At 37.0% G+C, this 16,081-nt stretch overlaps 2 protein-coding genes across 2 annotated transcripts in view; one reads left to right on the forward strand and one right to left on the reverse strand.

Moving 5' to 3' along the window:
• Positions 1–269: 269 nt before the first annotated feature.
• On the forward strand, positions 270–2,969 carry LOC136811554 (tropomyosin-like). Its single transcript, XM_067068175.1, has 5 exons — positions 270–735; positions 1,411–1,557; positions 2,026–2,205; positions 2,512–2,727; positions 2,946–2,969. Exons 1-5 carry the CDS (start codon positions 349–351, stop codon positions 2,967–2,969), a joined length of 954 nt encoding a protein of 317 aa, XP_066924276.1. The 5' UTR covers positions 270–348.
• Positions 2,970–3,848: 879 nt separating this feature from the next.
• The window catches only part of LOC136811555 (hemicentin-1-like), a 32,161-nt gene continuing 19,928 nt past the window's right edge, over positions 3,849–16,081 (reverse strand). Inside the window, exons 22-36 of the mRNA XM_067068176.1 lie at positions 15,608–15,907; positions 14,962–15,273; positions 14,117–14,431; positions 13,464–13,612; positions 12,919–13,075; positions 12,426–12,725; positions 11,621–11,926; positions 10,497–10,841; positions 8,223–8,528; positions 6,515–6,678; positions 5,951–6,038; positions 5,174–5,416; positions 4,708–4,851; positions 4,285–4,405; positions 3,849–4,101 (exon numbers count right to left, since the gene is read on the reverse strand). Of these exons, the coding sequence (XP_066924277.1) occupies positions 3,849–4,101; positions 4,285–4,405; positions 4,708–4,851; positions 5,174–5,416; positions 5,951–6,038; positions 6,515–6,678; positions 8,223–8,528; positions 10,497–10,841; positions 11,621–11,926; positions 12,426–12,725; positions 12,919–13,075; positions 13,464–13,612; positions 14,117–14,431; positions 14,962–15,273; positions 15,608–15,907 (3,503 nt within the window). The remainder of the gene's footprint in view (positions 4,102–4,284; positions 4,406–4,707; positions 4,852–5,173; positions 5,417–5,950; positions 6,039–6,514; positions 6,679–8,222; positions 8,529–10,496; positions 10,842–11,620; positions 11,927–12,425; positions 12,726–12,918; positions 13,076–13,463; positions 13,613–14,116; positions 14,432–14,961; positions 15,274–15,607; positions 15,908–16,081) is intronic.

A 16,081-nucleotide genomic window follows, 5' to 3' on the forward strand; every position in this document is an offset into this window, starting at 1 on the left:
AAGTAATATTTGACGTCAATAAAATATTTCAACCAATGAAATTTGTACTTTGACTGAACTATTGCTCAGTTATTCGAAAATTCGACGAAGTTAAGACAGCAGTCCGCAGTTCACAATTTGCTGAATCGATATTTGGATATCATTTTTGGCATCTTATCAATCAACTGATAGTGGATCAACCGAAAGCCCCTGGAGTTTTTACGAAGATTCAAAGAAGTATTTGAGCAAATCAAGACAGTACATTGGCAATTAGAGAAAAAAACATTTTTCTATCGATCGTTTAGTGGGACATATTAAACAATTTTTATCGGATACCGCATTTGGGTTGAATAATTCAGCTACGTGGCCATGGACCGTGAACAGGCTTCGGCCACTGAGACGACTCTACATGCGCCAGAATCTAGCTTAATGCAGGCTCGAACCGCCAGTATGATTGCCAAAAGGAATGAGTCAGAAACAACTCTCACACCGCGTGAATCTATGATCATGCAAGCACGCACAGCTAACATGATCCTAAAGAAGAGAGATTCCACTCTCTTCCATATGAAATCTTCCACGCAACTACACGCCCGGGAATCCTCCATCTTACATCCCAAAGCATCTACTATACTACATCCGAGAGCGTCGAGTGTACTACACGCGAGCGATTCTAGCTCGAGCGATTCCCAGCTTTATTTAAAAGCTAAAACAAAACGCATTGAGCAATTCGAAGCTCGTTTAGGTGACCAGAAACAGGTACGAAAGTTCTTTCCTTGCTACAGTGGAGTCTCTTTAACTCGAACCTCTATAACTCGTCTCTTCAACTCGAATAAGTTTCATGGTATCTTTTCTATTTCTATTTGGTTGAGTTGCAGGAGGCTTTAGAGTCCTATTCTCGCAACTATAGACGCTTACTAATGAGCGTCCCGTCAGCACCTTGAACTGACTACCCAATTCCCCTCACATGGCATGGGTTAACCCGGGCGAAGGAACGTTCACTTGCCAAGTGAACTGCCGTGAGTGGGAATCGAACCCTGGCCGCCTGCACAGAAGCCAAGGTCGACTACCACTATACTACGGCACCTTTAGTAAACAATGCTTTAAAAACCTTACTCCACAACTTGTAATTTCCATGATTTGAACAAAATTGGGTTCCCTGTTTGTGTTGAATTATGGATGCTCCACTGTCATCTTTATATTTTTGTTTTCAAGCACAGAATTTACAATCGTGTACAATTTACCTTATACCAGACTATAATTACGACAAGTTGGTGGAATATAACGCTATCTTTAAACACAGGCAACTTTATATCGGGGAAAAAGTTATAGTAAAAATTAGTCAAGGGAAGAATGGGTCTCTGTCAATAATTTTGTTACAGCCCCGTTGAAATGGAGTCATAAAGAATCATTTTCCTTTCTCTCGTGTTGTAGATAATACTGAAGCAACGTCAACGTTTACGAGATTACAATTCTCAAATCAAAGAGAAAGATTTGAGAATCAACAAACTGACCTCTGAAATGAAAGAAAGAGAAGTTGAATTTGACAAATTTAAGAAGGTCAACAACGAAAAAATTAAGGTAAGACGGTACAAAGTTTTATAGCTTTAAATTTTTGACTTTACCATCATCGGTTTCATTGATATGATTTTCAACGAAAAGACAAACCAATAGACGATATCGGATTTAGATAAATGCAATGCATTCTGGTTTCTAGGGACTCTCAAAGGAATTATAATAGATCAATTATAATAGATTATAATTCCTTTGAGAGTCCCTAGAAACCAGAATGCATTGCATTTATCTAAATCCGATATCGTCTATTGAGGTAATACTTAACAGTCGAATGACTACGGTTGACTCTCGTTAATTCGAATTTGAGCAAGGGGAATCTTATTTGTTCGAATTACAGAGACTAAACAAAGTATTTCAAGAGGGTCACCCCCTAGACGGGAACTGGACATTAGTTCGAATCATTGATGGATTCGAATATATGAGAGTTTGCTGAAAAATAGACGGACAACCTAACTTTTCATATTTTGACTTTAGAAATTGGAAACTGAGGTTAAAACACTCAATGAAAAGAACCAAGGGTATAGTGAGATCTTGAAAGACCAAGACAAATTCTTAAAAAGCTTTCAAAAGGAGCTGACAGAAGAGTTGACGAGTCGTGACATCGCACTGAAAAAGGCTCAAGAGATTGAGGCGAAAAATGCCGAAAAGGCAAAGGTAATACGAATTTTACTTTGTATGTAAATTTTCATATTTAGAAATTAAAAATTTCCGACAAGCACAGAGCACTACTCTATGATTGGATGAATTTGAGATACAACTTCTCAGTTCTAATTCTAATGTAGGCAGTATATGTTAGTATATGGCAACCACATCAGTATATGGTGAAAGACATCAAATCAGTATGAATGAAGATAGGTTTGAATGGCTCTACATCACGAGTCAAAATGTAGCTGATGATTATTAGAACATGAAGCTTAAAGCAAACCACCAACCAATTTATCAAATTGTTTTTCTTTATAGGAAGTTGAAGGTCGGCTCTCTTCAAAAGACGACGAGATCACATCTTTAAAAAAGCGCGTTGAGGCTTTAACAGCGCTCCTCCAAGAACAGAAGCGTGAAAAAGACGCTGAGTTGTCAGGGAAAGAAGCGGCCCTAGAAGCTGCTAACATTAAAATTGCTGGTTTGGAGGATGAATTAAAACAAGCAAGTCAAAAAGACTTGCTTATTGAAAGCCAGGTAAGCGATAATTGGGCAATTTTATATCCATACAGGGTGGACGAAAATTTCCAGGGGGTAATAGGAGAAGAATTATCAGGGGGTATAAAAGGAGAAATTTTCATTTTTCCAGTAGGTAAAAAGTTATTCTAAAATTTCCAGGGGGTAATAAAGACCGATTTTCTTCCGATGATATCGAGACCAATTTACATTGAAATATAATATATCAAACTACATAGTGCTTTGAGTGTACAATAACTTAAGTGGAGGGAAGGAAGTAGCCAACCTCGTCCCCGTGTATCCCGGGTTTCATTTACGTTTCTAACGTACACCAGAGAATACTCTAATTAAAAATGACGCATCGTAAGCATTAAAAAACTGATACTCCATTGGTAAGGAGGCAGGGTCAATCTATTTTGAATGGTGTTTGGACGTCTTCAAATTCTTTCAAATTCACCTTTTAGAAAGAAGAAATAGCGACTAAAAATGAGAAATTACAAAAGTTGGAGGTTAACTTGAAGAGCACTGATGCAGAAAAGGTAGGTATAATTTATCGAATTGGACAATGTTGTTCCATCGCATCCGAATGTATAGCCATATAATTTGACCGGTACAATGAAACTTCGGATCTATTCGAATAAGAATCGGGTCAGGGTCAGACTCAAAATTTTTACCAGGTTTTGATATTTTATGTTTTCTTTGGTGTAAGCTGGTATTTTTTCAACAAACGCAACATTTAAAGGGTCAGTTTATGTAAGTTACTGTAATGCATTTTCAGGGCTAGCCTGGAGAGAGAGAATAAACGATTTTTGAGAAAAAAATATTTTTCCAATATTCTAAATCACTTTAGGAGTAATTTTTACAAGCCAAAGCGCTCGAAAAATTGAAATCACATTAATCTACACAACACGTATTTGTTATAGCTATCACTTGAGGCTGCTCTTGGAGAATTACAAGAAAAACAAGCCAAAAAGGGCTGTAGATTATTCAGTTGTTGGTCAACCATCTTTTGTCGAAAAAAACATGGACAAAAATCAGGCAGAAACGGCCACGGTACAAAGAAAGAAGAAACTGCACTTAGCAGCTCTACCAATTTCAGCCAAGTAGCCTCGAAATCTACCGAAAAGATTGGTCCTGGCTCATCATGCGATATTGTCAAAGATATTGTTAAAGATATCAATAAGGGTGCAGAAAGCTCTTGCAAAGTCGATATTCAACAACGTCAAAACGTTTCGAAAGTGAAAGAGGTCGAACAAGATGTCACCCCAGAAGACAAAACAGACGTCCCTGACAGTGTTCTTGCTGGTGGCGATGACGCCACCACTGGCGGACAACCCGCCCAAAAAAGTACCACCCCTTATGATGACGTCCCATTGATTTATGTTACCGATGAATCTGGCAATTCTCGCCAATTGTAAATTATGTAAAAATACTATTTAATCATTTTATTCTTTTTTTGAAATATATTTATAAACAAAAACCCAAAAGCGAACAGTCTCAATTTCCCTGAGCTTCACAAACTGTCGACGTTAGTTTTCTAGGAAATTGTGTTTTATGAAGTTAGACTTATAATGGTACCTTGGTTTCCTTGCCAACCATATCAATGCTACGGCAGCGAGAACGGCTGCTATGGGAACCAAAACATACAATGCAATGTAAGGGTCGCCTTCGAATTCTGACATGATGGGGATTGGTACTCCTAAATGAAAACAAAGTAAGCAATTGTAATTTCAAAACCCGTTCAATTCGCAGATTATCTTACTTGATTCACTCATCCTCGGTGGGAGGGCATATATGCTTTCAAGAATCTATAATGAAATGCGAAGCTCAGCGTGTTGCTTATTTGTTCTTAAACATTGGAAAATATCAGGCTGGTGATCTTATTAAAAATGTGTATTATTAAGAATATGCACCCAGAACCTTTCTCGTGTAGACAAAAAATAGACGATTGTGAATCTTTCACGTTTCTTACAGATTAGGTGAGCAAAAAAGTTCACTCACCTAGACAGTTTCCAATACAACTTTCTGATTCATATGCCGGATCGATACATGAATCCAAGTTACACAACCGTGTTCGGAAGCGGGTTCCAGCGCCGCATGAATTGTTACAACCACTCCAATACGTCCATTCCGTCATTAAAGTACCTTTGTAAAAAGAATGGGAAAATCATTGAAGACTGTCCATTTCAAATTCTGAATTCAAACAGTGGGTTAGTATCTCCCTAGGGTTTGGTTTATATTATACTATAAGAATGCTTATCAACTTATCTAAGGGCCTTGATTAAATTCTAATGAGACCTGATGAATAAACTGCAATTAAGTTGTGAATTGTTTTACCGTAAATCCTCGAATAAGTATAGTCTATCTTAGGGTGGAAAATGACATCCGAAAGGATCGTGTAGATGCTAATCAGAAGGAAAATTCCAATGAAAACCTATCAAGTTGATTGTTTGTTAACGTAACTTACCAAATACAGCCACAGGGAAAGGTACGGATACAGTTGCACCTGCATTGGATGCATGACAAAGATATACACCATCATTGAATTCTTCCTTCGGTACCGTCAAAACGGAACCATTCTGAAAGATACCATTTTCACCGTATTTAGTCCAATAGAATTCTGGTTGTGGGTCACCAGAAGCAGCGCATGTGCAAGTCGTCACGCTACCGGAAGTCACGCAAGTGGGTGTTACCGTGATGTTGGGCGGAACTTGAGATAAGAAAAGTAGTTTGTTTTACCAATCATTTTACAAATTAATAGACACTAAGTCTTAATCGGACCCCTGAGAAAGTATGGACCAATGAAAACCTGAGATTTTGTCATGTGTACTGACTCATATAAAAGCCCTTAGGAAGTGAAATTGATATGTTGAATCTCTTAGCCCACCGGCAATCAATTTTAAAGTTGAGAAATTCTTCGGGTCAATGGAAAGATAAGAGTGTTAAAAACAGAAGACACTGGTATCGATATTAAAATGAATTTGGCTATACAACCCTTAAAAATATCTGGTATTCAGATTCGATTCTTTTAAATGAGTTGAAAAGAAAGATACTTAAAGCCCATTAATTTTAACACTGTGCACCATTTTTGCTATCATGTAGAAACCACTCTCAAGGAAATTACTATAATTACGTTGACATGGTTTTCACATGATGGCCAAAAAAGAGTGCTACCACATTTAAGGTGAATTGATGATAAAATATTAAGATCAAATCAAAGGAATGTATGCTGAAAGAAACTTACTGGCAACGATCAATTGGACAGTGAAATGATCCAAACTGGTTCCTTCACTGTTGGTGGCTGAGCAATTATATAAACCACTGTCTGATGTCTGCAAAACAAAAAGTGAATACACTTGATTCTGTCTAACTTTTCGAATTATAGAATGGTTTCGGATTACAGAGAGTATTTATGGTATTGATTGAGCAAAGGGAATGAGAATTGCGTCAGTTAATGAATCCTATTTTCTGACAGTTGAAAATAAGTTTCAAAACGGAATCAGTTCAAACTATTCTGGTAATTTTACAACCGTTTTATCCACAGTAAAGTCTCTTTAACTCGTGCCTCGGATATCTCTTTAATTCGAACAGGTCTTGGTCTTTTCAGGTAACAACAGGTAACAAACCCTTATAAACAAGAGTGTATAACTTGATTTTCTGTAACTCGGAAAAAGTTCCCCACACGTGTTCAAGTTACAGAGTTTACACTGTAGTAGGTTACTTTTACTGTCAAATCGTCAAATAGCAAAATAGGGCCTTCTGATGTCTAATTCCTGAATCATTTTTCTCCGAATCTGTGTCTTCTTACCGCTGCAGAGCTGATTGCCAGGGAATCTCCATTATTATTTGTTCCATCAGGTGATACCCATGTGTATGAAGGAATGGGATTGGCTAATGCAGAACAATTCAAGATGACGGAATCCCCTTCACCAACAACCACTGTTTGTGTGAGTGGGTTGAATGTCGGTAAAACTGAAAAACAAAAAATAAAGTTGCTTGATTGAAATAAAAAGTACAGTGAAGTCTTCATAACTCGAACCTCTATTATTTGGTCTTCATAACTCGAACCTCTAATACTCGGTCTTCATAACTCGAACCACTAATACTCGGTCTTCATAACTCGAACCTCTATTATTTGGTCTTCATAACTCGAACCTCTAATACTCAGTCTTCATAACTCGAACCTCTATTACTCGGTCTTCATAACTCGAACCTCTAATACTCGGTCTTCATAACTCGAACCTCTAATACTCGGTCTTCATAACTCGAACCTCTAATACTCGGTCTTCATAACTCGAACCTCTAATACTCGGTCTTCATAACTCGAACTCGAACTCTAATACTCGGTCTTCATAACTCGAACCTCTATTACTCGGTCTTCATAACCCGAACCTCTATTACTCGGTCTTCATAACTCGAACCTCTATTACTCGGGCTTCATAGCTCAAACCTCTATTACTCAAATGTCTCCTTGTGTGTTCCACTGTATTGCTTTTGATAACAGACCCAGCGCAAAATTTCTATTAACAAAGAAGAATCCAGGATTCTTTCAAATCTCGTCCCCGTGTATTCCAAGCTTTATTTACATTACTGATGGAAGCCATAGAATATTATCTGGCGCTACCAGTAAGCATGTACTAGTAATCTATTAACAGTTTTTTCATGGTTAATTATGTACATATCGTAAATCCTCGAATAAGCGCCCGGGCGCTTATTTAATTTTTCAGGCTCTAAGGGGGGCGCTTATTCGAGCGGGGCACTTATTTTTTTATTTCAGAAATTCGTATACCAACAAATTCGGAATCTGCTTAAACTTAACTGTTTCAAAGGGTTGATTTTTCAAAAAGGGATGAATAAAAGAAAAATTGGAAAAATCCAATTGACAATTTCTATCATTTTATTCTTAATCGCTTTCTTTCTTTTTAAGACACAAGTATCTACTCAATATCTTATTCAATCAATAACAACATTCGAATAAGGAGGGGGCGCTTATTTGAGCGTGGCGCTTATAATATTATTTTAACTAAAAGGGGGCGCTTATTCGAGCTGGGCGCTTATTCGAGGATTTACGGTATTCTAAAACTGCTTGTTTTTTGCGAAACAATGTTTCAGCAAATCTAATGAGGTTATATATCTACCAAACTTTGAAATATCACAAAATTAGCTAATCCCATTCATTAAAACGATTCTGCATGCATCAGTTTTATGAGGACTTTTTGACAGTAGAAATTAACTTGCAACACAAGTATGAGTAAGTAAGTAAACAACTACAAGTTTAGGCTCACAAAAACTGAATGAATGTGATACAGTTGACCCTCTCTTATTCAATCTTTAAGGGACCAAGTATTTTCTTCGAATTAGAGAAAGATTCGAATTAGAACAAGTATTCTATTTGACTTTCTACCTGAGGAGATTTCAATTCGAATTACAGAAAAGCTCGAATAATAGAGGTTCGAATTAGAGAGAGTTGACTGTACAAATGAGAAAGTTCTTCATCAAAAAGAGCAACAACTTACAGTGTACGTTCAATATTTCTTCTTGACTGCTTTGGCCAGCAACATTCTGCGCCAGACACGTGTACGTTGCAAAGTCTGCACTCTCAATACTAGTAATGGTCAACCGGCTCTCTTTCACTACTTTGTCCGCCGTGGTAGAAATCGTCGTCGTCGTGTAATCGGACACGCTTATCGGCACGCCGTCTTTCTGCCACGTAGCGGTTGCTTCAGGGTCACTTTCGAATCGACAAACAAAGGTTTCAGATCCACCGAGAGTGGCGTTCCGTGATCCAGACATTAATCCGGGTGCGATGAAAGTCGGAGCATCTAGTAAACAAATTATTGAAATAGAGTTGAGTTAGACCATAAGGCAGAAAATTTCAAATTAGCATTTAAGATATTTTATTGACTACAGTGGGATCTCTATAACACGCACGGGGAACGCAAATTTGTTCGAGTTAAGGAAATTTCAAGTTATGGAGTAAGGTTTGTGAGGCATTATTAACTAAAAGGAACAGAAAATTCGTTCAAGGTTAAGAAGACATTCGAGTTATAGAGGTTCGAACTATGGAGACTGTACTGTACATCTTTAAATGTAGACCTCCAAACAGGACGTAGCTTGACAAAATATAAAAAACCGATTACCTTATTACACAAATATTACTAGGAAAGTATTTAACGGCCTTGAAAATTTGCATGATCTGAAATTAACACGAATTTTTCAGCGTTTTCAAAGAAACAACGGCTGGTTTTAATGAAGGGGGTTTTTATTGACACGAAATTTTTCACTTCGTGTTAAACCCTATTCAACCTAGGCTTTTAGGGGCGGTTCAGAACTAGGGGGGGGGGGGCTTTTCCTGTACCACCCCTTAACTTTTGATCTAGTTGGTCTTTTTGGGTGAAATTTGGCACACAAGATCTTTGTCACGTAAGGTAACTTTTGACAAAAAATTTTTTTGATGACGTCACTCATCATGCCCAAGGTGAGCAAAAACCGAAAATTTCCTTTGTTCTTATAAATAGCTATTGTATTCTAACAAAAGCTTTAGAACAAAGTTGTCTGAGTTTAAAATGCTTATTTTATCCTAAATATTCAATAAATTACGGTTTAAACGATATATTAGACATTGAAAACAAATTTGTATTGGAAAAGTGTCAATTTTTGTGACACCTTACTGTCAGAAATGTCATCATACTCAAGGTGTGAAAATTTTTAGGTGTCAAATTTTTTTTTATTTTGAAGCTAAATAAAAGTTAGGAATTTACAGAAAATTTCAAGGCAAAAGCTCTATTATTTCAGGAGCTATTACCAATAGTTTGACGTCCGAACAGAAAGAGCCCCCCCCTAGGCCGAATAGGGTTAATAAAATGACTAGTAATATTCGTGTAATAAAGTATGTTTCTACTAATGCTTTGACGTAATCTATTTCACAGATGAATCGGACCAAGAAATACCGCATACACGTTTTTTTATAAGAACATCCAAAATTTCTGAAGCCTTCGGATGTTCTTAACTTTTTAAGTTTTAAGCCTAAAAATGTTCTTAATGTTCTTATTTTGACCATTTTGTGGATATTTTTGAACCTTTTCCTAAAAAATAGGGTGTTTTTGAGTCGACAAAGCCTTAAAATATTCTTAACATTTTTGCCAGCGAAGCCTTTTGTTCTTATATAGTTTGTTCTTATAAAAAAAAGCGTGTACTCTCACAAACTGTTAAGCTGATAAGTTCTTAAATATGTCATTTCAATTTACAGAAAGTTTACTTAAGTCCAAACATGACGTTAGATGAACGTTAGAACAACGTTGTGTACCAGCTGGAATTAGCTCTAGTTTAGAGGCCCGACTTTATATCTTATTCTAATTGATAGAGCAGGCAATGCCGCGCTCTAGAATAAAATAAGAGCCAAAAGAGATGTTTTTGTTTTGGATAGAAAGTTGACAGAAAAATTCTTCGATTGAAACAGATTGAAAGAAGTCATTACATTGAAAGATGCAAATTGACATTAAAAGAGATCAATGGGATGACTTTGGAAAGCAAACTTTGTTTAAACTTAATTTCGAAATTAGAATAGGTAGGTAAAAAGTAGATTATGCTATGGTCTAAGACAAATCACTATAGCTAAGAAAAAAGCCCAAGGCCGAAGAAAATTCGCAAGCGATTTTTTTGCTGAAAAAAGATTTTACAGCCGGTTACAGGCAGTTTGCCAGCCGTTTCCTGCGTTTACTATTCCTTTGTAACGGACAATAACATCGTCTAGACGAAAAGTGGGACATCTAAACAAGAGTTTCACTTACATTGTACATTGATATTGATCGGGTCCGATTGTGCCGAACCCAAATCATTCTGTGCTCTACAATAATACATTCCTTCATCCGTTCTTTCAATTCCTGCTCCATTAGCTTGGAAAAGCAAAGAAGTGTTGAAAACTCTCTCATAATCTTCATTAGGGACTGTTTGTGTTTGCTGAGATATAAGATCAGTAACCGTTTGGTAAGTCACACCCCCGTCTGATGAGTAGAACCATTGAACGTTGGAGACTGGGTTGGAATCGATGTTACACGTGAGTGACGGCCATGAATACTCGATCACATCTACTGTTTGGTTACTGATCGGAAAATGCGGAGTCACAATTGGTGGGTCTGAAAGAAATGATAGACGGGATTATAGATTGAAAATATCTCACTCTTTTGTTTCTCAAGTTGGATCCTATCGTTTTCTTTAAAATAAAATAATGACGACTTTAATATCTATAAATTCATGGGGACAAAAAGATCAAAAATATTGAAACTCTGAAAGAAATGATAGACGGGATTATAGATTGAAAATATCTCATTCTTGTGTCTCTCTTATATCGTTTCGTTTGAGTTAAAATTTTGACGACATTCAAACCAATCAATATATCATGGAAACAACAATTAAAAAGATTGATAGCATAACAACATTCAAAATCAGTTATTCAAAATCTGTAATCAAAATTCTACATATCATGTCTTAGAATCTCAAGAATTGAATTGAACTTGAACTTGAAAAAGACAGGTCGGAATGTCGTTTTAAACCGGTTATGTTTTATTTTGATTTTGGTTATACACGTCTGAGGGCTTTTATGTTTCACTACGAAGAATCTACAAGATTAGGTCAATTTAATTTTAAAGGTTTTGTTTTTAAATAAGAGTGGTATCGTTTTCTTACTCATCAATTTTAATTCACAAGCTTTTTCGCATTGGATTGACACGGATGTGGAGTAAGATGGTCAGAAAGAGGAAAAATTGCTTATATCAGCATAATATACAATAGGCAGACACCGTCCTGATATGAAATATGTGTCTGGTATGAAACGGGAACACTTTTGTAAAAACAAAACCTTTAAATAAAACTACAACGGTAAAGAAGAAACAATCCGCAAAATGAAAATACTCACAGCAAACAATTAATTCAGTTTCAACTTCTTTGGTTCCCCTGTTGTTGGCGGCTTTACACGTATAATTCCCCGAATCATCTTTACTGGCACTCTGGAACGTCAATAATGACGTCATGTTTGTTTTGAAACTATCTGATGAAGTCGTACTCGTTGTGATGTCATAATCGGCATTGTTTGATAATAACGCGCCATCTTTATACCATTCGATTGTTGATGCTGGGTTGCTATGGACTACACATTCTAAATATTGTGGTCCAGTTCCGGCATTGATTTTGCTGGTACTCGAAAGAGTTACACGTGGTGAATCTAAAGGAAAGTTTGAAAGTATATGTGATGAAGAGCGCTTACATCTAAACATGGAATTTTGGTACCAACAGCACACACCATTTTAGCCTCCTTTGTACCGTACAGCCAGGTACAGCATAAAGCGAAAATTGGATTTTTAAGAAGATGGTGAAACCTCCATTTTTATTTCAAACTCAGGTAAGTTATGACATGTCTCAAAAACATGGCAAAAAACATCACACCTCATACAAGGGTGTTACGTAATTGTTTATGCCCTCATAAGCGCGAGAATGATTTATAATCGAACCAAACTAGAAATTTGATTTTTTAGTAAACTCATTAACTCTAAACCTCCTCATTCAGCTCATTCTTCTGATAGATGTCGGGAAGCTACAATCAAATATTTTGGAAGGATAGAGTTTTAACTCTAAGTTTTAACATTAGACGGCGATATTCTCGCCGAACTTTAAATTTCTAAAAACCAAAATTCTCATTATATTTTGACCCAGATTCTACTCACATAGGACGATGACATTGACTGGAGTTGATACAGAGCCATGTTCGTTGGACGCAGTGATGTTGTAAACACCTCCTTCCTCAGGCGTGGCCGATGTACTGGAATAAGTGCTTGACCGGTATATGTCGTAAACGGTCCGTGGTTGACTATCAACTTCCGTTGTGGCCGAAGGAGCCAGTACCGTATCATTGAGGGTCCAGGTGTAGGTGACTTCAGGGACACCACGAACCTCGTACATGATGTTGAATGGATCGCCTTCGTTAACGGTAATATCTGTCGGTACTGTTTCTTCAATGGGAGAATCTGAAGCAAAGATACAAAGATTATTTGTAATTACAGGGTTCCACTATTTAGCATTTCATGCATCACTTAATAAAATCAAATCTTTGAAACATACGTTTGCGATAATAACGCATTATTTGGAATTGAAGTGTATTTCTAGAAAACGATTTCTTACTTTAAAAGAAAATTTTTTGAATGTTCAAAAAAATCTTACATGCAACAGACAAACTCAAAGGTTCTTCGTCATGTCCAATGAGATTGACAGCTTTGCACGAGTACAATCCGACATCTGTCAACCGCTGAACATCTTTGATCGTCAAGTTGGATGAAACTTCAGTATAGTAGTCATGATTCGTTGTCGTTTCATCAATCTTAAAATTTCAATAAAAATACAATTTAGGATATAAACAGCTGAAAAGGCTTCTGACTTCACGTCACTTTTAAAACAGCTGATTGCTTGCAAGTGACGTATTGGGTAGAAAAAACAACAGAAAAATGACAAAATTCCACGTGGTGCCATTGCATGTACCATTGATACATTTGAGTGGAAGGCGCTGGAAAGAGCTTTACCTACACAAGGATAGGTATTTACTAAAAAGCTCAAAATTTAAGTTTTTTACTCCAGCGATAAATGTGATATACTGAGGTACAGTGTCACAGTGTTTTTAAATGATCTCAAAGAAGCAGTACTAGATAAGAACCAAACAAAGTTCCAAACAAACATGCGACTTGTATAGAATGAGGAGAGCAGAAGCTTACCTGATAGTCAGTATCGGTGCTCAAAGGACCAGTGCTTCCATAGAACCATTGAATGGTTGGTGCAGGCTCAGCATGTGCGATACAACTTAATGTCCCATCATCACCTTGGATCACACTGGCGTTCTTCGTGTAACTGATAATCGGAACATCTAAAAAGGTTAAAGGTTTATATTATAGAATTTTCGAAAATTTTCTTCCATTTTCCTAAAATTCCCTATCCTTAGACAAGACCTTTTTTACAAGTTATGTTTCGAAACTAAAAGGTTTCGTAAAAATCGAGAGTTTTCCGAACGTTAGAGGGACTATTTAAAATTTTCTGACCTTTGGAGCCCTTAGAGAGACTTTAAAAGATAAAAAAAACGATCCTTATCGTCCACACATACCCAGCAGCAAATTTTGGCCTAAGTACCTTCCGGATGAGTTTGTAGTTAACTGTACCAAAATGGGGGTCCTGTAACTCACTATTCCACACCCCCTATAACAACTGAAGAAAACTTTAGCTAAATAAGGAAAATACCTAAAAAAATACGCCGTGCCTTTCTCAGTGTAAAAGTGGACACTGCTGCTAAATAGATTTCAGCTTTTAACCGTGATCTCACCAATTTCATAAGGAAATCTTACGACAAAGGAAACCATTCATAAACTATACATACATTGAACAACCAATGTTGCCAGCTGACTGGTTACACATCCAAGCAGATTACATGCTGTGACATTATACTGACCAGACATAGTGCGGTCAGCTGCGGAGGAATAAGGGAGGGAGGTCTGCTCCACTGTATACCAAGTCGGGTCTGCATTATTGACTTCAGTCACTGATGGGGAAGTAGCCAATGGGATGCCATCTTTATAATAAGTAAGGGTTGCGGCTGGACTTGATTCGACGACTAAAGTGAGTGGTGTTAAGGCGTCGCCTTCGGTTAGACGGATTTCTGATGTTGGGTGGTCTGTTGTAATCACAGGTAGATCTAAAATGAACAAAAATTGAAATTAAACATGCGTTAAGAGGAAAACAAGAGAGTAGGTTCCGGTCAAAATCTAGGCGCAGAATTAAACATTCAACAGTCTCGATTTCCAGACCATTATTCTTATTACGCAAAATAGGGGTAATTCTCCTACAAAGTAAAAAATAGAAGTATATCTGCCATAAAAAAAACCACGCGAGAGAATGTTTGAATAATTTTTTCTCTTTTGCAGTACTGTTTTCTTTTGCAGTACTGTTCACCTTTTAGTGTTTGATAATTAGGTGAAGCTGATTATTGACCTGAAATTTTAAATTATTAGTCTAGATCTAGACTAAATTAAACAAGGAAAAAGCCATAATAATGGAACGCAATCTTTACTTTTCATTCATTCCAGAAACTTACCACCATGAAAGTGAGTTATGCTTTGACAGATAACTAGGCTGTCCATATCACAAGAGGAAATCATTATGGATGAACTTTAGCACCATCATGCACTTATTGATTGAAAATAAAAACCTGTGAAAGAAACTTACGGCAGACGGAAACATTATAAGCAGCTGTGGTCGTGCCTTTGCTATTAGACGTCGAACATTCATATTCATTGCCGGCAGTTTTGCCAATGTTCGTGATGGATAAAGTTGAAGTTACACTAGACGAAAATAGACTGGTGTAGAGTGTGGTCTGAGTGATGGTGTTAGCCCCACCGTCTGTTATGGTGACGCCATTATGTTTCCAAGTGATTGCTGCTGGTGTTGGGTTGCCAAGGAACGTACATTCGATTTCCAATGTTTCAGTTTCGTTAACATGTGTATTTTGCGGAATGATGGTCGTTAACACCGGTTTGACTTGAAGCAAGAAAATCAAGAAAAAATTTTTAATATGTAAGGCCGTTTGTAATCACATTTTCAAGTCTCTACCATTGGTTAAAACCTCTCGAGAGTGATCGGCACTGTCGGATTTAAAGACAATAGAGCAAGTACGTCGGAAACATGCGAAAGAGGAAAAAGCTTGTTAAAAGACAATGAAATCACAATTACAAATCTCTTCGTCTGATAAGTTCGACAGGGCCTATGGTTGGTATTTCTAAAAACGATGTAATAGTCCATACTAAAAGGGAAAATTCAAAATAATCTCTTTCGCGTTCGAATTAGAGAGCGCCAACTGTACTAAAATACTTACATTCAACGATGACATTCCAAATATCAGTTTTGCAGCCAACCAGATTGCAGGATTGGATTTTGTAGACACCGGAGCTGGTGTAATCCACCGCTGTTTTGGAAAGAGAAGTTTCTTGCACTGTTTGGAAAATATCCTGTGAGGTTGTTGTATTGACCATAGTATGGTCCGAACCAATGAGTGTATCGTTGAAGTAATAGTAGAAATTTGAGTAAGGGTTTGAATAGAAGGATGGAACTTGTAGAGATAATGGATCGCCTTCGTTCAAATTGATTGTATCAATTGTATCTGGGCTTCCCTGATCTAAAATATTAAAGCAAAGTTTAAAATGATGAATACACCTATAATGCAATGAAAAAACGTCGAACAAAATATGAGATATGAAGGCGGTCTTTTTTACTGGCTTTACAGCTTAGTCAAGAGAATCGTGGTCTAAGATTTAGATTCGTGGAGAACTAATAATGAATATCCGATTTC

The sequence above is a fragment of the Clytia hemisphaerica genome, unplaced genomic scaffold, assembly GCF_902728285.1.
Source record: "Clytia hemisphaerica strain Z4C2 unplaced genomic scaffold, Clytia hemisphaerica genome assembly, whole genome shotgun sequence".
Lineage (NCBI taxonomy): Eukaryota > Metazoa > Cnidaria > Hydrozoa > Leptothecata > Clytiidae > Clytia > Clytia hemisphaerica.

What these genes read in the sequence shown, in the direction of transcription:
- LOC136811554 (XM_067068175.1), top strand. Translation starts at nt 349, where the DNA reads ATGGACCGTGAACAGGCTTCGGCCACTGAGACGACTCTACATGCGCCA. An exon ending in GTTTAGGTGACCAGAAACAG is followed by an intron (nt 736 to 1,410) that starts GTACGAAAGTTC and finishes CTCGTGTTGTAG; the next exon opens with ATAATACTGAAGCAACGTCA. An exon ending in TCAACAACGAAAAAATTAAG is followed by an intron (nt 1,558 to 2,025) that starts GTAAGACGGTAC and finishes TTTTGACTTTAG; the next exon opens with AAATTGGAAACTGAGGTTAA.